General features: G+C 36.7%; 1 protein-coding gene across 1 annotated transcript in view; it reads left to right on the forward strand.

The window, feature by feature from the left end:
* The window catches only part of cdon (cell adhesion associated, oncogene regulated), a 46147-nt gene extending 20421 nt beyond the window's left edge, over positions 1-25726 (forward strand). Inside the window, exons 8-19 of the mRNA XM_067389714.1 lie at positions 5425-5708; positions 6339-6513; positions 8066-8179; positions 9304-9510; positions 9720-9901; positions 13442-13547; positions 16256-16378; positions 18691-18882; positions 20736-21037; positions 22973-23052; positions 24571-24833; positions 25039-25726. Of these exons, the coding sequence (XP_067245815.1) occupies positions 5425-5708; positions 6339-6513; positions 8066-8179; positions 9304-9510; positions 9720-9901; positions 13442-13547; positions 16256-16378; positions 18691-18882; positions 20736-21037; positions 22973-23052; positions 24571-24833; positions 25039-25193 (2183 nt within the window). The 3' untranslated portion in view covers positions 25194-25726. The remainder of the gene's footprint in view (positions 1-5424; positions 5709-6338; positions 6514-8065; positions 8180-9303; positions 9511-9719; positions 9902-13441; positions 13548-16255; positions 16379-18690; positions 18883-20735; positions 21038-22972; positions 23053-24570; positions 24834-25038) is intronic.
* The last annotated feature ends 300 nt before the right edge of the window (positions 25727-26026 follow it).

Consider the following 26026-nt stretch of genomic DNA (forward strand, 5'->3'; position numbering starts at 1 on the left):
GTTCAAGTAAGTTTGAAGACCACACCTGTGTAGAACTTTTAGTGTGCATTAAGGGCACTGAGCTTCTTCATCGTCCGACCTGGGACAGTCTTGCGCACTTGCTTCCTGTCGTATTCACACTCTTTCAGATGGCCTCAGCCGCAACTGTGAGGACAGGCCCATAGACTTACTTTGAAGGAGTAACCAGAATACCATATAGACTTGGAGTTGAGCGGGGGTGACTTGTGCCAGTAAGCAGCTACAAAGTGTCCCAGGCAGCAACCATTCAGATCCAAAACTCAGTCCTGGAGGGCCATTGTCCTGCAGAGTTTAGCTCCAGCTCTACTCAAACACACCTGAACAAGCTAATCAATGTCTTTAGTAGGGGTGTGATGAGTCAGTTAGCTCACAAAACGAGACGAGACACGAGATTGAATGCATGAGAACAAGACGAGACGAGATTTTTACACAGTGTTTTTTAGAAATCCTCAATGACAAAATACATAACTACAAAAATAGTCTGAAGGTGCTTATCACTTATCATCATCTTGTTATGAATGTCGTTTCAGTTCTACGTTCTGGGTATGAATTATCATATGCAGTAAAAGACAATGGTAACGCTTTACAATAAGGTTTATTAGTTAACATTAGTTAACTACATTAGTTAACATTAACTAATAATGAACTGCACTTATACAGCATTTATTAATCTTAGTTAATGTTAATTTCAACATTTACTAATACATTATTAATCTTGTTAACATTAGTTAATGCACTGTGCACTAACATGAACAAACAATGAACAACTGTATTTTCATTAACTGACATTAAGGAAGATTAGTAAATGCAGTGAATAATGTATTGCTCATGTTAGTTAATACATTAATTAATGTTTAACTAATGAACCTTATTGTACAGTGTTACCAAGGTAACAATACCCAAGCACTGTAAAACATTTTGCCACAAACTCAACTGTCTGGCTTTTCTCCTGTATGATTTCACATGAGTCTCTTCAGACTTTAGGACTGTATATGATTTATGAGCATCTACAACTTTTGACCTCCTAACTGAACTCCTAACTTTCCACAAATTGATCATAGAAATAAAAACAGAATAGAAATAGAAATGAATAACACAGTTTTCTCTTAAGGCAGGAACGCACCAAGCCGACGGTCGGCCGTCGGGCAGTTTTTCTTCATTGGCCAACTAAGTTTTCTCAGTGTGTTCCACACTATCGGCTGAAGTTGGTCCTCGTCGGCTTCTTTTTGTCCGATTCTAAATGTTGAATCGGCGTCGGAGCTCGTCGGTCTGTTGGGCCATCTGATCATTCTGATTGGCTGTTCAGCTACTGCCACCTGCTGGTACGGAAAGCCATTTCTTGGCCGTCGGCTGTTTAGCGTTGGTTTGGTGTGTCAGGGCAACTTTGGACACAGACGCTGCCGACGTGAGTCAACCCCGCAGTCTGCTTTCGTTGCCACTAGTTTGTCGGCGCCGGCTTGGTGTGTTCTGGCCCTAGTCTTATTAAGTGCAAACAATAAGTGCAACAATAATCAAAGTACTCTCTCAATATTCAAAGTACAAATAGAGACCACATTTTTCTTCAAGCATGAGCTAAGAGATGGTTACAAATACACAGCCCAGCTTAAGATAGCTTTCATATTATAATATATAGATATTTGCATGCATCAGGGAGCCGCTTTTAAAATGTTGTGTATTGAAATTGCGCTTGACTACTTTCGCATTCGATTGCGTGTACTCTATAAATGGGGAGTGGCGGTGCTGAGCATGCATTCTGTAAGATAAGACATTTATCAGACGTTTAGGCTCTGTTGTGCTACAAATCCTCCGCCACGGTCTTGTCAGTCATCTCGTCACGTGATCGGTGAAATCTGATTCCTGCTGCACTACACTCTGCTGGAGTTGGATGAGCTGGATGAAACTGAAGCAACTGTTATCCAGCTGAATTAAATGTTTTTTTAAAAGCAAAACAACAGTGGAGGCATAATGTAAATGTAGCGGTGCATATTATATCCTATTTTTACCTTCACACTCCATCGTGGCAATATCGCGAGACAGCTTTTCACCTTGACGAGAAATCTCGTCACATTTTAATCTCAGAAGATCTCATGGCACGAGATCTCGTCACTCCCCAAGTCTTTAGGATTACTAGAAGGCTTACAGGCAGGTGAGTTTTATCAGGGTTAGAGCCAAACTCCACAGGACAGTGGGCCTCAAGGACCCAGTACCTGCCCTAGCAACAGACTGGCAACCTCAAACAGAGTCCTAACATTGCTAGTGTCACTCAAATAACAAATTTTTGTAAAAGTCAACTTCTGTTCATTCTTTTCAAATGCCAGGTGTAAGACAGTGGCTTACCATTAAAGAATTCAGGGCTTGCCCTTTGGCTCAAACAGGACATGAATGGAAGGTGGGTATGTGAGCTGGTGTATTCGCTGTGGTATTTTAATGGCCGATGGGTGGAATGTGTGGTGGCTGGCAGCAGGCCCAGTTTAAACTCTAGTGTTACTGACTCTGGGGCTGTTTGTTTTGTAAGGTAAACCAGTGCTATACACCCAACAACCGAGAATGTGAGACCCCAAGAACCAGCAACAAACCTCACCTCTCCTACAACTGCTTTTCAGCTGTTTAGCTGGGATTATTCAGATGCTATCTGTCTCTTATTTTGCGGTAACTTGAATATTGTAATGTGTATACAACATGCACAGTGCAAGGCTACTCACACATAAAAGAAATCCACGTGTGAAAGTTTATTTCGTCTTCGTCTTCCACTAAATCCGAGTTCACAAGGTCACAAGGAGATCGACTGCCAAGCCATCGTCAGAAGTAATGTTGCTTCTAAATTGCACGTATTAGTGGACCATTCTGGTGGGGTTAAATAAAAATAACTAAAATTAATAATGGAGTGTTATTAAACATTCCTTCGCAGGTTCTCAGCTTTTTATTTTAATGCCAAAGATAAAGTTAAAGATGTAAAATTTCCAGCCTTGCATATTGCAACATACTATAGCTGTGTTTAACAATTCTATATACGGCACTAAGCAAGGCAAGGCAAGGCAATTTTATTTGTATAGCACATTTCATACACAATGGTAATGCAAAGTGCTTTACATAAAGAAGAAGATTAAAAATAAAACATAAGGAATAGAAATAACAGTAAAAACAGAGAATTTTGCTATCTGGATGGATGAGCTAGGTAGTCTTCGGGTGTTTTTGTTGTTGTTGTTGTTGTCCGTCAGAGTGGATCTAAACGGAAACAGGAAAGTGTCCTGACTGTTATCCAGAAATATCTTAACCATGCACCACAGCTCAAATTTCCCCATGGTTTGTCCCCTTATCCAAATTTACCAAATTTTAACCTAATCACAAATGCTTTCTTCCTATTTCTCTCAGCTCTTTCAACCAGACAGCAATATTTAAAATGCATTAAAAGATGATACATAAAAGATATAAAATACATCAAAAATGAAATAAAAACAGGAAAAGGAATTAAAAGAATAAAAAGATAATCCATATAAAATAAAATGCAAACAGTTCGGACATAGTACAGCAAATGCATAGATAAAAAGAGATGGGCTGGGTATTGACACAATTTTCACGATTTGATTTGATTGCTATTCACATGCTTTAAATTAGATTCGATTACGATTTCAATTCGATTCGATATTGATTATTTTGGATGTAAGTTAGTATTTCAGTTACAGTATATGGCAAATTTTCTAGAGAAAAAAAAACACATGTTTGTCAACTACACGTTAGTCAGTTGGTACTACTATAATAATATTGAAGGTTAAATTTATTTATGTACAAACACTTAAATTACACTCAATTATGTTTTTATTTAGCCTGGGTGCCAGCCCGAATCCCACCCACAATATTTTTTCGACGGGAAGTTCGGTCTGGACTCGATCCTTTGTGGAGTAATTATGCTCGGCTCCCAGAAGGCCGAGCCAATCAAATAGCCAGGGCGGGCTTTAATCGATGATGGACAGGCTATCTGCGGTTACGTAACCACCCACGTCATCAAAGAGCGCTTGGGTTGAATTGGTTTTCACCAACGATGACTGCAACTGGAGAAGTAAGATGTTTAGATTCCGCTATCACGTCTGTAATAAAAGAGCGCATTAATATTAAAAGACGAACAAAGAACCGCAATCAAGGCATTTGTCGATGGGAAAGATGTGTTTGCCGTCCTTCCAACGGGATTCGGAAAAAATTTAAGTACAAGTTCAACATACGTCACTTACTGCGTTGCTCTGATTGGTTGTAGGTCTATCCAATTGAGTGCAGAGTTTTTTTTTTTTTTTTTACTGGTTCGGTTAAGACACGCCTGATAATTCAAGTGCAATGGAGCAGTATCAGACTCACATTCTGCCTAGAATATGAGTATGACGAAGTCAGGCTAGTTTTTATTATAAATAAAGTTTAGAATTAATCATAATCATATTTCTACTCCAATTAGATTTTTTTTTAAATATAAACATTTAAATCGCGGCTGTCATAACTGATTTATTCAAACATGCATTAAATATTGAAGAACATTAAAAATTATAATGAATATGTAACGGGGCATAGCTACATTTATCAGAATGCTGCTTTCTAGAGTACACTTTTCTAGCTGACTAATGAGTTTATGGTCACTGAATATGTTTTTCTGAGGCAAATGTGATGTTACGTGACATTGTTTACAAGCCTTTCTGAGGTTGAAACACAGATTGAGCTATTACATGAGACATGATACGGATTTCGGTAAATTGTACTGCATATTTTGACATACCTTCTGATGTTTAGTCTAGTTTATTTGGCGCTGTTACTGGTATCAAGGCAGAGGAGAGGATGCTCATATGCGCTTTGTGTTGCCGCTTCTCTTTAACTGAGGTGCTACAGCGATCTGTCACGTCACAATAAACAGCGCCAAAACGGTATTTATTCTTTGAATCTCATAATAAGATGGATGTCATTTGAAATCTGAGACTTTGCTTTGTTACTTTTGATATGAATCACAAAGATTATTGCGATTCATTGGATGGGAGGCGCTACATATTCTGCTCATTCATCAACTGAAAACAAACTAGACCAATCGATTCTTGGGATTTAAGAATCGATATCGGTTCGTAAAAATGAGAATCGATTAAAATCGAGAAATATTTTTTTTTTTTTTTTTTTTTTTTTTTTTTTTTTTTTTTACCAGCCCTATACAGTACTGTACTGATACTTAAAAGGAAAACTGGTAACACTTTATTTTAATGTGGTTACACATTACATGTACTTACTATAGTAATAACAGTAAGTTCTTCTTAAACCAAACCCTAACCTTAACCCTATAAGTAGTAAGTAGTTAATTAATATTATTATTAATATTAATATTACTTATTAGTGCAATTACTCTGTATTTAATTATGAAATTATTATTTTTTTCCTCTACAGAACCCCAGTCTAGTTCCATGTCTGGAGCTCCCATGGAGACGCAGCCTTCTGTCCACCCTATCCAGAGTGATGAGGGTGATGAACTGTTCCACTCCATGCGTGAGAAGGGTCTTGGAGAAACTATAGGACCGCCAACTGAAAGAATCAATGACAAACCTACGCCAGAAGCACCAATCATAATCAGTCCACCGCAAACGCACAAACCCAACATGTATGATCTAGAGTGGCGAGCAGGTCGGGACTGGGGCATCCCTATCAATGCATACTTCGTAAAATACCGCAAGGTAAGAAATCATAAAGTATGCTTATGTATTTTCCGTTATTAATGTTTTACTGTTGTACTTCTTAAGTGGGGCACAAAATGTAGACTATTATTACCCTGTCAAGAAAGACTGAATCTCGCTCCACCCTCTTCTTTTCCCTTGGCGTTAGTTATAAGGTCAGATTTATAGCTATTAGATTTGAGAATGAGCACATACTCATAACAACGCCCTGTGCCGTTTACTGCATAGTCAGTGCAAACAAAATTCAGCAGTCTCTGCCAGCCAAGAGCGTTTTGGTAAGAAGTTGGTCATTTCCTCTTTAAAAGCCTGTGTTTTCTTCAATAATAAGCTCCCTTGGCTAATAAAACTGCTCTGGTTCTTTTCAAGATTGCATTGGCAGCGCTTGTCACATTGGCTCAGGAAAAAGTGACATAACTTGTGCTCTCAGGAATAGTTGAGTGGGTTGATCTTTTGTCATGAATCAGAGTAGGAGAACAAGAAAGAAGTTACTGTTCTTTGTTGAACTTTACATGCAGTATGAGCAAAGTCAAACACAGAATATGAGGGTTGAAATGGTACGAAAGTGTGCATGAGTTTGCCGCATACAGTAAGACTGTTACCTGATTGTGCGTGTGCTGTGTGCCCTTGTAGGTGGACGACATGGGGAATGTGGTGGGGACCTGGCACACAGTGCGGGTACCAGGCAGTGAGAAGTCTCTGCCCCTGTCTGAGCTGGAGCCGTCCAGCCTGTATGAGGTTCTGATGGTGGCCCGCAGTGCTGCAGGAGAGGGTCAGCCCGCCATGCTGACCTTCCGCACTGGAAAGGGTGAGAACACAATCAGCATTACACACAACTGAAGCTTATTTTCACTTTTCTAAAGCTATTTTCTAAAGACAACAAATTGTGAATTTTGAACAGTGGTGTGTATTTTATTTATATATATATATGTATATATATATAACACACACACACACACACACACACACACACACACACACACACACACACACACACACACACACACACACACACACACACACACACACACACACACACACACACACACACACACACACACACACACACACACACACACACCACTGTTTGGGCTCAGTCATTTCTTTTTTTAAAGAAATTAATACATTTATTCAGCAAAGATGCATTAAATTGATCAAAAGTGTCAGTAAAGATGTTACAACAGCTTTTTATTTCAAATAAATTGTTCTTTTTTTTTTTTTTTTAATTAATTCATCAAAAAATCCAGAAAAAAGTGTCATGGTTTCCAAAAGAATATTAAGCAGCACAACTGTTTTCACCTTTGATAATAATAAGACGATTTAATAAAGGGATAGTTCACCCAAAACTGAAAATTATCCCATGATTTACTCACCCTAAAGCCATCCTAGGTGTATATGACTATCTTCTCTCATACGAACACTGTCGGAGTTATAATATAAAATATTCCAGCTCTTCCAAACTTTATGCGAGTGAATGGCGCTCCTGATTTTAAAAATATCGATATTTAAATCTTTATATACTAAAATAAGTAGCTTCAGAGGGTCTACGCAAATCAATTTACGCTGAGAGAGTAACCTCTGACCTGACACATGACAAATGCTGAAGCGCAGAGGATAGAGCAAAATAAAACACTGGTCACGAATTAGTTTGAATTGTAGAGGCGTCTAAGTTTACGAAACTCCTACATCCTGAGTCATATATTGCTTCAGAAGTTTCTCTTTTGGTGCAAGTCAATTGGAGTCAGCTATCTTCCAGAAACTAGCTATTTTAGTTTACGAAGTTTTAAATGTGGATATTTTTCTTATTTTGCTTCAGAAGGCCTTTATTAACCTCCTGGAGTCGATTACTTTTATGATGGATGTATGCACTTTTCTGGACTTCAAAATCAGGAGCGCTATTCACTAACATTAAAAAGATTGGAAGAGCAAGGATATTTTTTTTATATATATATTACTCCAATTGTGTTAGTATGAAAGAAAAGTCATAGTCATATACAGAAGTCATATACAACTAGGATGGCTTGAGGGTGAGTAAATCATGGGATAATATACATTTTTGGGTGAACTCTCCCTTTAATAATAGTTTTCTTGCTTACCAAATCAGCATGTTGGACGTGAGCTTTGCCATTACAGGAATAATTTACAAAATATATTATAAATACATATATTAAACTAGAAAACGGTTATTCACAATGTTACTGTTTTTACTGTATTTCTGGGCACATAAATGTAGCCTTAGTGAGCATACAAGACCTCTTTACAAAAACATCTAACTTTTGAAAGGTTTTATATTAGAAATCTTAGTGATCATGCTGTATTAACATTAAGAATCAATTTTTTTTTCTTTTTCTCCCTCTCAGAGAGAAGTTCCCCCAATAAGAACCCCTCCAAGGCTCCAATTGTGTCTCTTCCAGAGAAAACCTTGGAAGATAAAACCACTAACACTTATTATGGAGTGGTCATACATGACAGAGGTAAGAGGACATCCCAAAACCCTGATGTACTTGAAAAAAAATTTAAATCCTGTCATATGTGTCTTCTGTAAAACATAAAGATATTTTGAAGAATGTTCATGCTGCTTTTTTGGGTCTGTTGAGCTCCAAAAAAAAAAGACAAAAAAGCACTGTTTACACAACCTGTTTTTTAATTTTTAATCTTCTGTAGCCATAAAATAGCTTTATGGTCAATAGAGTGGTGCAGGTGTGACGTCAAAACCTGGAAGACTAATTCACCCCTGGATCCCTTAAGAATTTCCTATGGGGTTTTATAATGGTGTTTTCATTTTAGGATTAAAATAAAGCCTGTGGTAAACATAACTTGACAATACTTTGATGTTTTGTTCTACAAATTACACCCATACCGAAAACGCAAATTTTATGCAGTTATGTTTATTTTTGAAAACGTATGTTTCTAATAAGTAACTAGATAAGAATGTTTGGGGTGTGATTGAGTGCAGTGTCTGTTGTAAAACAAAATGTCTAAGTTATGTTTACCACAGGCATTATTTTACTGAAAACCCCCATTATAAAACCCCATAGGAAAATCTTGAGGCAACCCGTGGTGAATTAGTCTTCTGGGTTTTGACTTAATACAATATATGTTATTATAATAAGAGTGCATAAAGGTTCTTCAAAGTTTCATGACAAAATACGACCTGAGGGCAAGTAAATGATGACAGAGTCATTTTGGGTGAAGTATTCTTATAAAATGCACTGGTATTCACAGATGTGTGAGATGTATTTCTCTAATTAGCATTTGAGTGTGTGTGTGTGTGTGTGTGTGTGTGTAATGTGTTCAGGCCCACTGTTATTTGCGACATAAATTTTGCTCTGTCTTTCTCTCTCTGCTTGCGTCTCTGTGTCTATGGCTCAGAGCCCATTCAGTAAGTACTCAATTGACTCTGGCATGCTGTCGGTCTGTTGTGCGTGTTGGTTTATTTTATCTTTGTCTGCTCTTTTGGTCTTTCCACTGATGGATGTTGAGGTTACATTTTGCACTTGACATAAAAGCTGCTGTTTATTTTTGGAAAACAGAATAATTAGGGTTTAGATTGCATTTACCTTTTCCAAACTTCTGATTGGTTGGTTTCATCCCAAAGTTCCCGAGGCCCCAGATCGCCCAACTATCTCTATGGCGACAGAAAGCTCTGTTTATGTCACGTGGATCCCACGAGCCAATGGTGGCTCTCCAATCACGGCCTTTCGAGTGGAGTACAAGAAGCAAGTCCGCAGTGGTGACTGGATCGTCGCGGCCGATAATATCTCACCACTTAAACTGTCTGTGGAAGTGCGGAACCTGGAAGCAGGTGAGGTTAATATATTAATACAATACTTCTAGTTATAGTATTTTTCATTGGCTAGAAAATTAAAAACTGTGTCTGTGTGTAAATGTTGTTATACGGACATACACATAAACCTGAGAAAAACATCCAAATCTGTAAAAAAGTGGTTTATCATAAATGTATGTACAAATATCTAAAAATCTTGTTTGGTTGAATAAATGTTTTCATGACAGGTTCCACGTACCGTTTCCGTGTCATTGCCATGAATAACTATGGTGAAAGCCCTGCTAGCGCCACCTCCAAGCCATACCAGGTGTCACTGTCGAATCCACCCGTCTCAAACCGTCCGGTCGCTGGCCCACACATCTCTTCCACTGACGCTGTCAGTGATACTCAGATAATGTTACGCTGGACTGTGAGTATTCTTGTGAACACGCACACGAATGCAATGCACAGCTGCCTATAGAGGCAGTAGACAGCAAGGCGGCTCAGTAGGTTTTGGAACAGTTTCTGTCAGGCACTCAATAACTCATCACTGAATAAACTATGAGTTTTTCTATCATTCCATGCTTCTGTATGTGTATTATTAGCACATTAATCTTTAAAAGGGTCTCGCCACTTGTACAAACAAAAGTTGTTTCTGTTTCGGGCTTGTTGAAGGAATAACGCTGAACCTCACATTAGCAGCTCAGGGGTTTATACTAGTGTGTGTGTGTTAATGTTTTAGACATATGCCTTTTGTATCTAATGGCCAATTTAATTATACTCACATTACATGCTTAATTCGAAAATGAGAGTGTAAAAACTGTCCAGAGCTAACCACATAACAAGCTCACCCACAACAAGCCCTCCCTGGTTTGTCCTTCTCTGGGGTGCCAGTTGTGTTGAAGTGTTTTTCAGCACGTTTGCAGAGTGTTTGTGCGTGCACTTTTCCAGGCGCTGTGATGTAGTTTTTCCCATCAGCCCCTGAGAAAACACCCCAGAATGCCCAATCAGGCTTGTAATTGGCAGAACCTGGTGGAGATTTGCTGGAAAAAGTGTGTGTGTGTGTGTGTGTGTGTGTGGGTGAGTTCAGTACAGATTAGGAGGCCTTATCCAGCTGTAACGAGTGGAACGGAATGAGTGAGATGAGCTATTTTTAGAAGACATGCATGAGAAAGAAAAGGTTTGATGTGTCTTAAAGGAGTAGTAGGAGTAAACAACGTTTTGGAATTTACTCATCTTTGTTATTCCTAACCCATTTGACTTTCTCTTGTGGAAAAAGAAGTCAATTTGAGCAATTAACTGGTCGTTCTTTACAGTACACTGACTTGTTTTTGAAGATTTCAAGGTTCAAAATGACATCTTAAATGTATTGAACATCTGCAATATATTCCACGTCTTCTGAAGTCATACAAAAGTAAAATCTATGTCATTATTGACTGAAAATCTGGATTGAATCCAGAGTTAGTTCACCCAAAAATGAAAATTCTCTCATCATTTACTCACCCTCATGTCGTTCCAAACCCGTAAGGCTTTCGTTTATCTTCGGAACAAAATGAAGATATTTTTAAAGGAAATCTGAGAGATTTCTGTCCCTCCATTGACAGCCTATGCAACTACCACTTTGATGATTCAAAAAGTTCATAAAGAGATTTTAAAACTAATCTATATGAATTGAGTGGTTTAGTCCATATTTTCTGAAGAGACTCAATTGGTTTATATGATGAACAGACTGAATTTAAGCTTTTTATTCACATATAAACATTCATAAATGCACACATCAGATACGGTAAACGGAAGCTCAAGCATGTTTGTTTGATGTGCGAAAACCAATGAGGTTCATTCTCGTGTGTTATGCAGCACATTTGAGCTTCCGCAAGAACCAGTGAGGTTTGTTTTCACGCATCAAGCAAGTACGGTTGAGCTGTTTATGTTCATGATCAGTGTTTATACACTGTGTGCAGAATTATTAGGCAAGTTGATTTTCTGATCATATTTTTTTTCCAAGCACATTTTACCAATTCCAATCCACATCAATCTTAATAACTACTATTAATATTGTTTTTAATCATTTATAAGTGATATATAATTGTTCATGAAGGCTGGAAATGAAAAATGCCCTATATTCAGGTGTGCAGAATTATTAGGCAGGTTTTCTTTTACAGATAAAATGAGCCAAAAAAGAGATTTAACTCAGACTGAAAAGTAAAAAATTATTAAATACTCATGAGAAGGACGCAATACTAATGTAATACTAGAAATTGCAAAGTTAAAGCATGACCATTGGACAGTGAAATGGAGTCTTCAGAAGTGTGAGGTGTCAGGATCTCAGAGACTTAGGTTAGGTGAAGAATCCTAAAAAGCGACCTGCTCTTAATAAGAATCACAAGCTGAAGTGTTATAAAATACATGAAGACTGGGTTTTTATAGGCCTTATAGACAGACAGCTTGAGAGTGACTCCTGAAGGACCAGCACCACATCCTCTTGTACCACTGTTTGAAGAATTTATCTTCCAGAATCTGGCAGTAAGGTGTGGGAGTTCACTTTTAGTCCATCTCTTATCCTGAAATGTCCATCTTGCAGAGATTTTTTTAGGATTCTTTAGCTAACCTAAGTCTCTGAGATCCTGACACCTCACACTTCTGAAGACTCCAGGTAGGTTTCAGTACTGGGAAATGGTGGCGCTGGAGACTAAAGGGTTCCTGATGGTTTCACACTTAATTCTTCACCTTAATTCTTAATTATTTTGCAGTTAACGTGTCTTTTCTTCTCCAGCTGTTTTTGTATGACCCCGCTGACCCAATGAGCATTTCACTGTCCAATGGTCATGCTTTAACTTTGCAATTTCTAGTATTACATTAGTATTGCGTCCTTCTCATGAGTATTTAATAATTTTTGACTTTTCAGTCTGAGTTAAATCTCTTTTTTGGCTCATTTTATCTGTAAAAGAAAACCTGCCTAATAATTCTGCACACCTGAATATAGGGCATTTTTCATTTCCAGCCTTCATGAACAATTATATATCACTTATAAATGATTAAAAACAATATTAATAGTAGTTATTAAGATTGATGTGGATTTGAATTGGTAAAATGTGCTTGGAAAAAAAATATGATCAGAAAATCAACTTGTGTATGTGCATAAAATCTGTTCATCATATAAAGCGATTGTGTCTCTTCAGAAAATGTGGACTAAACTGCTCAATTAATATGGATTAGTTTTACAATCTCTTTATGAACTTTTTGAAGCGTCAAAGTTGTAGTTGCGTAGACTGTCAATGGAGGAACAGAAATCTCTCAAGATTTCATTTAAAATATCTTTATTAGTGTTCCAAAGAAGAACGAAAGTCTTACGGGTTTAGAATGACATGAGGGTGAGTAAATGATAACAGAATTTTCATTTTTGGGTGAACTTTTTGAAGAAACTAATAGACATTGCCACCTCTGACCCCTTCATTCTGGTATTTTAAAGATGCTTTTTGTAGCATTCTTTCCCATTCACTTTTATTGTATGGAAGAAAGCACCATGGGCAAACTTTTTCATTTCCTTGAAAGAAATAGTCAGGCATGTTTGGAACAGCATGAGGGTGAATAAATAAAAACAGAAATTTTATTTTTGGATAAACTAACTCTAAAAGATGAGCTAAATGGTTACCAAATCATAACAAATGTCACTGATGTCTATAAGTCTTATTAAAAAATGTAATTCTAAGGGTCAGAGAAAATAGTCATTTAAAACTAAATTACTGCTGATTTTGGTGCAAGAAACCATGACTAACATTATCAGTAGACTTCAGAGAATGAAATGATGCACATGTATACAGTATGCACTCTTTAAGTAAAGCAGGATGTGTCTTGATTCTAGTTAACCTTTTAGTTAGGTTCTTATCTTTGATGGCATAATCGTTAGCGAGTGTATATTGAGGAAACAAAAAAATATATAATTTGCTTTTTCTTTCACTCTCTTTCATAGTACACTCCCTCCATCAATAACAACACCCCCATCCAGGGATTCTACATCTACTATCGGCCAACAGACAGCGACAATGACAGTGACTATAAGAGAGATGTTGTGGAAGGTGAGATCCTGGTGTCTGTTTTTGCTCTGTTGTTGCTCTTATTACACGGCTCTTTGCACAATAAATAAATAAATGGACATGAAATATTGAAATTTCATTATGTGAGAAGAAAGACTCTTCAAAGAACATGAAACAAACACAGATGTAGAATGCATTTGTGCCCACCCACTTTTTCAGGAGCGTTCATTAGAAAGTATTTTTGGAACTATTTTTTCCATTAATTTTTCCCATAGGTATTTTAAAAAAAGAAAGCCTTTATGAAAGTGTTATAAGCCATGAACCAAACCATCAAGCTATGAGGTGAATCGCAACATTCCCAACTTATTTGAAGCAAAAAAATGTGATAATCAGACAAAAAGACTGAGGTACAAGGCTGTGTACTTGACGGCTTTAGTGATGGAAAGAACTAAAATCCCATGAAGCATTGCGAATGATGATGATGAAATCATCATATCTATATATATTTTACATTTATATATATTTTAAGTTCATTGAAAAATATTCATATATATATATATATATATATATATATATATATATATATATATATATATATATATATATATATATATATATATATATATATATATATATATATATTATATATATATATATATATAATATATACACACACAAATTAATTCACAGTGCTTCATGGGAGTGGGCGGAGCTAAAGAGCTTTTTTAGCTTAATTTGCTCCCTGCGACTCTGATTGGTGGAATTTTCTATACAGCATCATGGTTATTGTAGTTTTTCACCATGAATTGCACTTTTAAATACGATTAATTTTATAATTAGTTGAAATAATGTGGACCAATGGCTTGAACAAAAGCTAATACCATCAATTAACAACCTCTGAACTCGCAAATTCCCAACTGGTCTGACTTTAAACATTCTGTTACAAATCCCTGTTGAGAAAATGGAGTTTTTACTTCTGGAATCTGACTGTTACACTCTAAACAGGAAATCCATTGCCTGAGACAACGGTCAGTTATACAGTTTAGTAGTCATTACGCACAAATATTTGACAGATAAGTGCTACGATTGACCAATCAAAATGAAGCATTGCAGAGAGCCGTGTAGTATGAGTGTGTAATGTATATTCTCTCTCAGAGGGGGAGGGACAAGGAAAGCGTAATCTGTTGATTGATGTGTTGTGATTCCTGCGCTCAGAGTAATGAGTCAGTGTAAAATGTGTTTTTAATAAATGGCTGCCACACTAATGGACCTGAACTGAAACCCAACACTGACCGCTCAGAGAAGGATTCGAGTTTCTGAGAGGAATGTTAACTGCCGTCGCCTCTCCTCCGCCTCCTATTTTTACTTTTTACCCCTTTCTCTCTGTTCACATTGGCCCCTCAAGCCACCCCTCGTCCATCCAAACAACAAGCTGTCAGAAACACGCTGGGCAGATAAGATGACCTCATAAGTCTTAGCTTTTACAGAAGTATCTCAGGAGTGTGTCCTACGGATTGTTGGTCTTAAAGTCAAACGTGAATGTGAAATGTTGTTTGCAACCCATTTTGCTTGAATAATCTGAAAGTTCTCAGCCATCAATCAATAAACATAGCTTTTGTCATTTTTTACAAAATGGACAAAATTTGTCACCAAAAAAGTCTTTTGGTTTAACCAATATTTTGGTTTTACCGAATGACACTTTTGGTTATACCAAATGACGATATTTTTGAACAATGCTAACAGGCTGATATCTAGCTAGCAAGCAAATGGACGATTAAACATTTTATATGTAGTACAAGTTTTTAAAATATTACAACATTTTCCATGTTTTATAGCGGTTGTACCGAATGACCTGATGTTCCGGTACATGCGTATGAGCAAGTGAAAACATGAATTTTTCAAATAGTTTAAAGAGAGTTAGTTATTTTGCTTCATGACCATGTGGTCCTTTGCAGGAGTCCGAATGACATCTTGTCACATGATACTGACCGCATGACTTGATCCAAAATAGTCCATTTATATTGGTTACTCCGAATGACATCAATGAAATTCATTTTCCCGGACATTCTTTCTCATAACAAAGCAATGACTTCTATACATAATTTTAATGCCATTTTACTCTATGTTGATATATGATGTTATAAAATCATGCCAGAATAAAAAAATACATACATTTATTACATTTTAAGATATTTTAATCACAAATTAAATGACCGTATTGGCCTTTGGACGGTTAAACCGAATGACCTTTCGACACTTCAAAAACTTTAAAATAAAAAGTTTTGTGTTTTACTCTTTTTATAATGCAGGTCGTTTAGTGAACAGTATGCCTTTACTGCCTTAAAAAGAGAAGTGAGTTACACAAATAAAATATTGTGGCACAAACTGTAATTAGAGAGCTGGATCTCAGCGTACGTGTGTGAGAGACTGTGGCGAGCGGCTGCTACGATCTGTGTGTGTGTGTGTGTGTGTGTGTACACAGGGCCCTGAGTATGTTCAGTGGGAATACTGGAGCCAGGCCAGAACAAACGTTAAGCTGCCTTATAAGGAGCCTGTCTGCAGCAAAGCAACTGTCTGAATCCTTCTGGGACACTGTGAGAATGAAAGTGCGAGAGTGTGTGTGTGTAAGAGAGAAAATGAGATTGAGCAAATGAATTGTGGTTTGGAGAGAACAACACATCCTTTGAGAAAAGCCCTTCTCATTCAGTAGTCACTCTCATTGCCTTCCTTTTCCCGCCTTCTTCCCTTAGGCTTCAAATACTGGCATATGATTGGTCAACTCCAACCTGAGACGTCCTATGACATCAAGATGCAGTGCTTTAACGACGGTGGCGAGAGCGAATATAGTAACGTAATGATCTGCGAGACTAAAGGTGAGAGGCTGAAATACTGTCACAGGAATGCTATACTTAACATGTAGACAGGAACCCATAAAGCCCCTGTGGTAATGATAGAGGAAAGCGAGCTATCGTTTTATTAGTAGCTAGACAAAGAGAGACATTGTGCGGCGTCTACTTGACATCATTCACTGATAACTGGCCTTAATGCAACACTGTTGAAATCAAACCAGAGCGTCATTCACAGCCAGAGCAAATAAAAATCATGGAGTGCAAACAGACCTGCTGCTACCACAAACTTTAAGACTGACAACAGATACATTGTTATATGCCAGCACTTGTTAGTGGTGCTTTATTATTGCTTATACTTGGGGTTAGAGATATGAACAAACCCCTAATCCTAAGTATTAAAGCATTAGTATTTAATGGTACATCGTTTTTCCCCGCCCCATTAGTTCTACAGACATGAATGATACATCAAATTGTGCAGCTTATTGAGGAGAGATGCTCTGTTCTAAGCAATTTGTGCACGATAAATGGGAAGAAAATCCATAGACTATTATAGAGACTTGGGCTTTCTTGTGATTTAGAAACCACTTATAACACCAAAGAAATCATATAGTAAATCACTACAAATACTCTAGCAACCACCTAGAACACTTAGCAATGCATAGCAATGTGCAAACTATAGACCTTATGTGATACAAGCGTGCAGCCATCTTTAGAATATTGTCTTTGAACTTCCGTTTTTGTGGTAGCTCAACAGTAATTAGCTGGTGAAGTGGATTTACTTATTGTAGAGTTAACAAAAGTAATCATGAGCATTATAATGTTTGAAGCGGATGTCGTAACAATGTCAGTAAACTGGGAAGATTTTAAATAAACAGTTCATTCATAAATCTGTAAGATCTTACCTTCATGCTGTGGAAATACAAATCGGAAGACAGAACACACAACAAGCGTAGCTCCGAAAAGGGGCGGGGCTACATAAGGTCTATAGCAGGTTAACAATACCTTAGCAACCACTCAGAGCACCCTAAGCTACTAAGGAGTGCAGTATTTTTTCTCATTCATTTTTCACATAGGGATTTGTTTTCTGTGCTATAAGCCATTAATCAAACCAACCAGCTACGAGGAGAATCACAACATTACGAAACTGAACAAAAAGACAAAGGTTTTTAACGGCTTTAATGGGTAAAAGATCGACAATCCAATTAAGCATTGCAAATAATATAATAAAATTAAAAATGATGGAAAAATATAAAAATATTGATTTAAAGGTGTTAATTATTTATATAGAAACAACGTATTTTGGGCCCTATTTTAACAATCTAAGCGCATGGTTTGAAGTGCATGACGCAGGTGCACTTAGGGCATGTCTGAATCCACTTTTGCTAGTTTAACGATGGAAAAAATGGTCTCCGCACCAGAAGCATGGTTCAAAAGGGTTGTACCTGTTCTCTTAATGGTTGTGTTTTGGGCGTAACGTGCAATAAACCAATCAGAGTATCATCTCCCATTCCCTATAAAGGGTTAGTTCACCCCAAAATGAAATGTCCCTCATGTCGTTCTATACCCGTAAGGCCTTCATTCATCTTCGAAACACAAATTAAGATATTTTTGATTAAATCTGATGGCTCAGTAAGGCAAAGTAATGACATTTCCTCTCTCAAGATCCATAAAAGGTACATTTTTAAAACAGTTCATGCGAGTTCAGTAATTCTACCTTAATATTATAAAACGACGGGAATATTTTTGTGCACAAAAAAAAACAAAATAATGATTTTCCAACAATATAGTGATGGGCCGATTTCAAAACACTGCTTCATAGCTTTATGAATCGAATCAGTGAAAGTAGTAGTCATCCGTGGACTTTTCGAAAACTCTTTTTCAAATACTATTTATTCGGACATTTATTTATTCGCATTTATTCGCATACTATATAGTAGGGAAGTATTCGATTTCGGACACAGCGCTTTTCATGATTGGTGGAGATTTCTCTTCAGAATCATGGGTAATGTACATTTTCACTTGGAATTCTACTGTTAAACACAATTATTTAAAGTAGTTGAAGTAAACACACTGTGCTTCTGATGAAATTCTTATCATACACACTATGCGCATACCGTAGTGCATGAGTAAAAAAACGAAGTATACGTTGGGAATTTAGTATTGTGTCAGTAACTTTTGCCCAGGCAAGCACTATTTCCTTCTGTAAATTAAAAAACAAAACAAAAAACCACTAAGTCATTAACCAATAAATATAGAGCTTCTGATATATTCTCTTGAAAGACATCCAGATGTTTCATCCCCTCAAAACTCACTTTGTTCTCTTTCTTTCCCTCCAGCCCGACAACCTCCAGGTGTGCCCAGCCAGCGCCCCATAACCCCTCCAGGGTTTTCCCCTGTAGATACACCCAGCCAGCCGGGCGGCCTGCTCTACTTGATCGTGGGCTGTGTTCTGGGCGTCATGGTGCTCATTCTGCTGGTCTTTATCGTCATGTGCTTGTGGAGAAACCGTCAGCAGAACAGTCTTCATAGTAAGTGCCACACTTCCTGTTTACTTCTTAGTTTTTGTGTGCTTTATGGGGCCACTGTGTACTGAATGATTACTAAGAAAACCATCACTGTAGTGTCCAAAAATCATTACAATATTTTGTTTCCTCATGATGTATATATTTATGGTGGAGCATGTTACTTTTTTAAGTATCATTTTCTTTTGCAGCTACTGCTATTATTATATTTAGATATGTAGTAATGAGACCAGCAGCGCTGTGTTGTTTTAGTTTATGTAGTATTTCTGTAAGGTTAAGAGAGGTTATGCTGTGTCAATAATGTCTTTATGAAATTGAGTTTGAGTCCACCTCCTGATCCAAGCCTGGTTTTCATTGCCTCTTCTCGACTGCCGGCCCTTTGAAGTTTTCTTTCTTTCTCTCTTTTTTTCTCTCTTTTCCTCTCTCAATGAGATTGAGTAACAGAGTAAACAGTGCTGGCCACAGCGGTGTGTATAAGTAGTAACACAGACACAGACACACCTCCCCCTGAAATAGGCCACAAGTGGTCCTGCTAACTTTCATCACACACTCCAGTTCGCTGCTAGTGTGTCTGGCAAAAGCGTTATGTTATGTTTCATATTCGTGTGTTGTTTCTTCAGCATTTTTTGGTGCAATACATTGACATGTTGACTGTAATTTCTTAATATATTTTCTGTATAGTGTCAACATTTTCTGAAATAAAATTGTTGTCCATATACACCACCATTCAAAAGTTGGTGGTCAGTAAGATTTTTAAAATGTTTTTGATATAAGTCTCTTCTGCTCATCAAGGCTGCATTTATTTGATCAAAAATACAGTAAAAACAGTAATGTTGTTAGTAATTATGTGAATATATTTTAAATTGTAATTTATTCCTGTGATCAAAGCTGAATTTTCAGCATCATTCCTCCAGTCATCAGTGTCACATGATCCTTCAGAAATCAGTTGTGCTGAATAAAATTATTAAAGGGTTAGTTCGCCCAAAATGAAAATTACCCCATGATTAACTCACCCTCAAGCCATCCTAGGTGTATATGACTCTCTTCTTTCGGATGAACATAATCAGAGATATGTTTAAAAATATCCTGGCTCTTCCAAGCTTTATAATGGCAGTGAATGGGGGGCACGATTTTGAAGCCCAGAAAAGTGCATCCATCCATCATAAAAATAATCCATACGGCTCCATGGTGTTAATAAAGGGCTTCTGAAGTGATGAAATGGGTTTTTGTAAGAAAAATATCCATATTTAAAACTTTATTAACTATAATAACTAGCTTCCGACAGACGGCTGTACACATTGATTTGCGGTGGAAGAGTAACCCCTGACCTGACACATGACGTAATGATAAACATGGAAGTGCAGAGCAAAACAAAACACCAGTCATGAATCTTGTGGCGCAAGTTGACTTGTGCAGTATACGTACGGTCGTCTGACAGAAGCTAGTTATTTTAGTTTAAGATTTAAGTTTTAGTTGTAAATATGGATATTTTTCTTACAAAAACCATTGCTTCACTTCAGAAGGCCTTTATTAACATTAGTTTTATGATGTATGGATGCACTTTTTTGGGCTTCGAAATCTCGATCCCCATTCACTACCATTATAAAGCTTGGAAGAGACAGAGTCTTTTTAAAATATATCTCCGATTGTGTTCATCTGAAAGGAGACACCTAGAATGGCTTGACGGTGAGTAAATCATGGCATAATTTTAATTTTTGGGTGAACTATCCCTTTAAATTCTAGTATTGTGTAATAGTTACAGAAGAATTTACAAATAGGTTCGGAGTTTAGCATTGTCACACAGCAGGATATTTCAACTAGCCATTAAAAATGTACTAACGTAAAAATATTCTCTGTAGAATACGACCCTCCAAGTTACCTGTACCAGTCTGCGGAGATGAACGGTCATGTTCTGGAATATTCCACACTGCCTGGCTCCAGTCATGTGAATGGAAGCGTGCACACGGGCTGTGGACACACCGCTCCCATGATGCCCCAGGCTTGCCATCACCTACACCACAAATATACTCCCACAAATGGTCTGGCTTTGCTGAATGGATCGGGAGCCCTCTACCCTCCTGGGCATCCTCATACACATGACACCTCTCTGCCCCACAACACCATGGAGTACGAACACCCACACCCTCATCACCTTCATAACGTGAGTAAATGTTTGTGCATGTGAGGTTGTATTTAGTTTCTGGCAATCGAGTAGAAGATATGTGCCTGACTCAGTTGGCCTTTTTGGTTCCCATGCAGTGATATGATTTTGCATCATAAATGTCACTATATTGTGGAATGCCATGTTGACCAGTCAGCATCTACAACCATAAAAAAAAAAAAACTTTTTAATGTGTATTGCAGGATAGTAAGAATTGTAGCATGGTATAGTGCAGTAATCTCAGATTTAATAGTCTGGGTCATATTTTCTTTTACTTTGTGCATTTATGTTCATGGTTTTAGAGGATTCATGTTGGTATCTATCTAAATTGGCCTCTTCCCAATGAATTTACTGAAATTACAAGTTTGATTGGATGCATAAAAACCCTTGAAAGGGTTTTCTCCTCCTTTCTGAAAGTTTATATTTATATAAATATATATAATTTAGAATAAATACGATTTTTTATGTTTTTGAAAGAAGTTTCTTATGCTCACCGAGGCTGAATTTTACTTGATCAAAAATAAAATAAAAACGGTAATATTGTGAAACATTTAAAGTCTTTATCTAATTTAAATGTATTTTTTAAATATATTTTAAAATATAATATATTCCTGTGATGGCAAAGCTATGGAAGAGGATTAGGGCCAAGCAATAATAAAAAAAATAAAACCATCTCGAGATTAAAGTCGTTAAATTACGAGAAAAAAGTTTTTTTTTTTTTTTTTTTTATTGATAACATTTTATCTCGACTTTTTTCTCATAATTTAATTAGTTTATTCTCAACATTTTATCTCGACTTTTTTCTCGAAATTTAATGACATTTTTCTCATAATTTAACGAATTTGTTCTCGTAATTTAACGTTTTTTTTCTCGTAATTTAACGAGTTTATTCTCAACATTTTATCTCGACTTTTTTCTCAATTTAACGACATTTTTCTCATAATTTAACGAATTTGTTCTCGTAATTTAACAAGTTTTTTCTCGTAATTTAATGTCTTTATTCTCAACATTTTATCTCGACTTTTTTCTCGAAATTTAACGACATTTTTCTCATAATTTAATGAATTTGTTCTCAACATTTTATCTCGAATTTTTTCTCAAAATTTAACGAGTTTTTTCTCGTAATTTAACGAGTTTATTCAACATTTTATCTTGACTTTTTCTCGAAATTTAACGAGTTTTTTCTCGTAATTTAAAATTTGTTCTCGTAATTTAATAACTTTTTTCTCGTAATTTAACGAGTTTATTCTCAACATTTTATCTCGACTTTTTTCTCGAAATATAATGACATTTTTCTCATAATTTAACGAATTTGTTCTCGTAATTTAACGAGTTTTTTCTCGTAATTTAATGACTTTATTCTCAACATTTTATTTTTTCTCGAAATTTAACAATTTTAATCTCGAGATGGTTTTATTTTTTTATTATTGCTTGGCCCTAATCCTCTTCCATACAAAGCTGCATTTTCAGCATCAATTATACTCAATTATAAATAATAGTTCTTTAATAATTGCTATAGTGTTTAATTGTAATAATATTGAATGGTAACACTTTACCGTAAGGTTTCATTTGTGAACATTAGTTAATATGAAATAATTAAAAAATATTTAATCTCAGGTAATGTTAATCTCAACATTTACTAATACCTGATAAAAATTAAAAGTTGTATCTGTTAGCATTAGTTAATGAATCTGAACTAACAATGAACAGTATATTTATATGAATTAATGTTAACAAAGAATAATGAATACTGTAATGAATGTATTGCTCATTGCTAGTTAATAATAGTTAATGCATTACATATATAATTTTATATTTTTTTTTTCTTACAGTATAGTGTTGATGATGAAAGTAACAGTCATGTATAAATGTAGTGTTTGAGTATTGAGAAGTGAAATATGGCTTTTGTTATATTTGTTGTGTTTGTTGTGGCAGGGAGGAGGAATATACACGGCTTTGCCACAGAACGACTCGTCGGACTGCATGAGCTGTCAAAACTTCTGCAACAACAACAGGTGAGAGAGAGGGAAATGTAATACTCGAAAAGTAAAGCCCAGTAGCTTGTTAATGTTTGGTGTTTACATGCCTGCAGAATTATGTTTTGCTCAGCATGCCTCCAGTCAGCAAACCAATCATCTGTTCCATCTGCTTCTCATTTCACCCCTGACCTGAGCTTATTCTGTTCTGGGCTAAACACACACACACACACACACAGAGATACACGCATGGCAACTCCTCTCGACGAGGCTTGTTTGTGTTCTCTAGTGTGTCCGGCAGTAACAGTTTACACTGAACGCACCCTTGCTACAGTCTTAATGAGCGGAGTGTTTATTTAGCCACAGCCAGCGGGGGAGCAGAGGGAAATCCTTCTGAATGGAGCTGATATCAGTGTACTAACATGTGTGTGCCTCTGTGCACACTTTATATCCTTGATTACTTCTCGAGTGAGCATTTAGTTATCTGCGTGTGTATTTATACTCTCAGGTATTGTTTGTTTATGTGTTTATGTGTAAGTATGTGTGCGTTGAAGCTTCTCCGTCTTATCAGCGTGTGCAAACACACAGAGACACAGGCTGTTGAGTCTGGTCAGGCAGCGTAGAGACTTGCGGAAATAAATCTGTGATCTCAGATGCGATCAGATTGAACATAGCAGAGATGCCAGTTACAGCTGGTGCACAGGCTCAAGCTGTACTGTAAAGATGAAATTCATAGAGAAATTAAATGCTGTCATTACACATCCCCTTACCAAACATCCTGTGTGAATTTCTTTCGTGAAACATAAAAGAAGAAATTTTGAAGAATGCTCATGCTGCTCTTTTCCATACAACAAATGTATATTGTTACAAGAGTTGTTAAACTCCAAAAGAACACCTTTGAAATATAAAATAAAATATTTTGACATTAAATTATCTTTCCCGTCATCAAATACTTAATCTTTGATAAAATTAACTTTAATAACACTGTTAAATGTGATCTTTGCAAAATAAAAGAATGCATTTTAATTAAATGGTGAAAATGCAAATCTCAAAATGAAAAACATTTTTGTTGCAATAAAATAAATGTTAAATTAAATAAAAAAAATCTAGTTTGTCAAGGAAACATTTGCCATTTTTATTTAGTTTTGTTGATTTACTAAAATAAACTAAAACTAAAAGTTAAAACAAAAATTAAAATAAAAACTAATTTAAGCTATTAATAAAAAATATAATCGTATCCCTGATACTAAAATAACACTTTCTCACACACACACAAAAAAGAAGAAGACTAAAAAGAGGACTCAGAAGACTTGAAATATAGCGCACAAGTCATATGCACTAGCTTCATGGTGCTTTTCAGTCAAAAATATGTCCATGCAAAATTTGAGAAGAAATGCTTCATACATTTGAATTACTGGCAAGAGGATATACATTTATAGCTTTGTTTTCATGAGAATATCTGAAAATAAATGCTTCGTTTTAAGTTTGGTTCAAGAAAATCCAAGTTTGCAGTGCAGTGGCCATCACTTATGTCTTGCGTTTTTGTTTCGTGGACAGGTGTTACACGAAAACCAATGGCACTTTCTCGGGCGGCACTCTCCCCCTAATGCACCGCGTGGCAGCGCGCCAACCTGACGGGCTCGAAATGATGCCCCTCAACCCTGTTTTGTCTCGCTGCCATGGACGTGACAGCCCACAGCTCAACAGCTCCCTGGAGAGAGATTCAGCCGAAGAGGTGGAGAAGGGCAAGGCTCCACCCCTTTCCCAGAATTCCCCTTGTCTGCCTGTGGAAACAAAGTCCACCCTCGAGCAGCAGAGAGGTGAGAGAGTTTCAGTGCTATAAAGAGCTCTCTGATTCACTCTGCACTCCCTCTGAATGAGGAAAGTCAGTGTTTCCTCTTGCTGTTCAGGAAATTACTGCATTGGCAAACTGTAAATTACCCATCATGCAATATTATTTTACCTGACTAGACTGCTGCATACTGGTGCATAAATTTTTTCTATCTATTTGTGTGTGTGTGACAGGAGTTCAGCCCGTGCAACATGAAGACTCAGAGGGTCCTGTGGTGTGTTGGGAACGGCTGGGACTGCCTGATCTGGACTGTAAGGAAAAAACAGCCTGGATCTCTACTGGAAGCTTGACTGGAGAACTCATCCAGCCTACAGTGCAGGAGATCTGAACACATTTATAGCAGAAAACACTTATCAAATGTGCATACACTCTAAAGACATGAAAGAGCATGAGAGAAATTGGGAACAGGAACATGGACACATTTTTAAAAAGGAAATGGCCAGTGATGGAATGGTCAGAGACATTGTGTGACTTGAAGTGGACACAGAACTGACTGCTTACAGAGCTGGAGAAGACTGACGAGGGAAAGTAAGATGGAAATAAATTGAATGAAAAGAAAGAATGACTTTTATGCAAGGATGGTGGAAAACCTAAAGGCTGAAACGATCCCATTTGTGGGAGGACTTTTAAAAGTAAAAGCAAAAACTCTTTAGATGACTTATTTATTTTTTTGTAGTAGTAAAATATTATTTCATATGAATGTATCTGTTGTAAGAAAAAGTTTGTCTTTTATATTATTTATGCTTTTTTTGATGAGAAACTTATTTTTTGTTGTTTATTTGACTATATTTTTTGTTTGTTCCACACAGTGTGGAGTTTAGCCATTGTATGAGTAAAGTTTTGTTATAATATAAAGAGAAGATTAAGTACTATGTCTATCCATTTCCTCCTCTAACGTTTTAATGCTATACCTTACTATAGAGCTCTCAAACTACCAAACATGAATGAATATTAAAGGGGATCTATAATGCCTCTTTCACAAGATGTAATATAAGTCTCTGGTGTCCCCAGAATGTGTCTGTGAAGTTTCAGCTCAAAATACCCCACAGATCATTTATTATAGCTTGTCAAATTTGCCCCTATTTGGGTGTGAGCAAAAACACGCCAATTTTGTGTGTGTACCTTTAAATGCAAATGAGCTACTGCTCCCGGCTCCCTTTC

This window comes from Chanodichthys erythropterus, chromosome 7 (assembly GCF_024489055.1).
Source record: "Chanodichthys erythropterus isolate Z2021 chromosome 7, ASM2448905v1, whole genome shotgun sequence".
Taxonomy (NCBI): Eukaryota; Metazoa; Chordata; class Actinopteri; order Cypriniformes; family Xenocyprididae; genus Chanodichthys; species Chanodichthys erythropterus.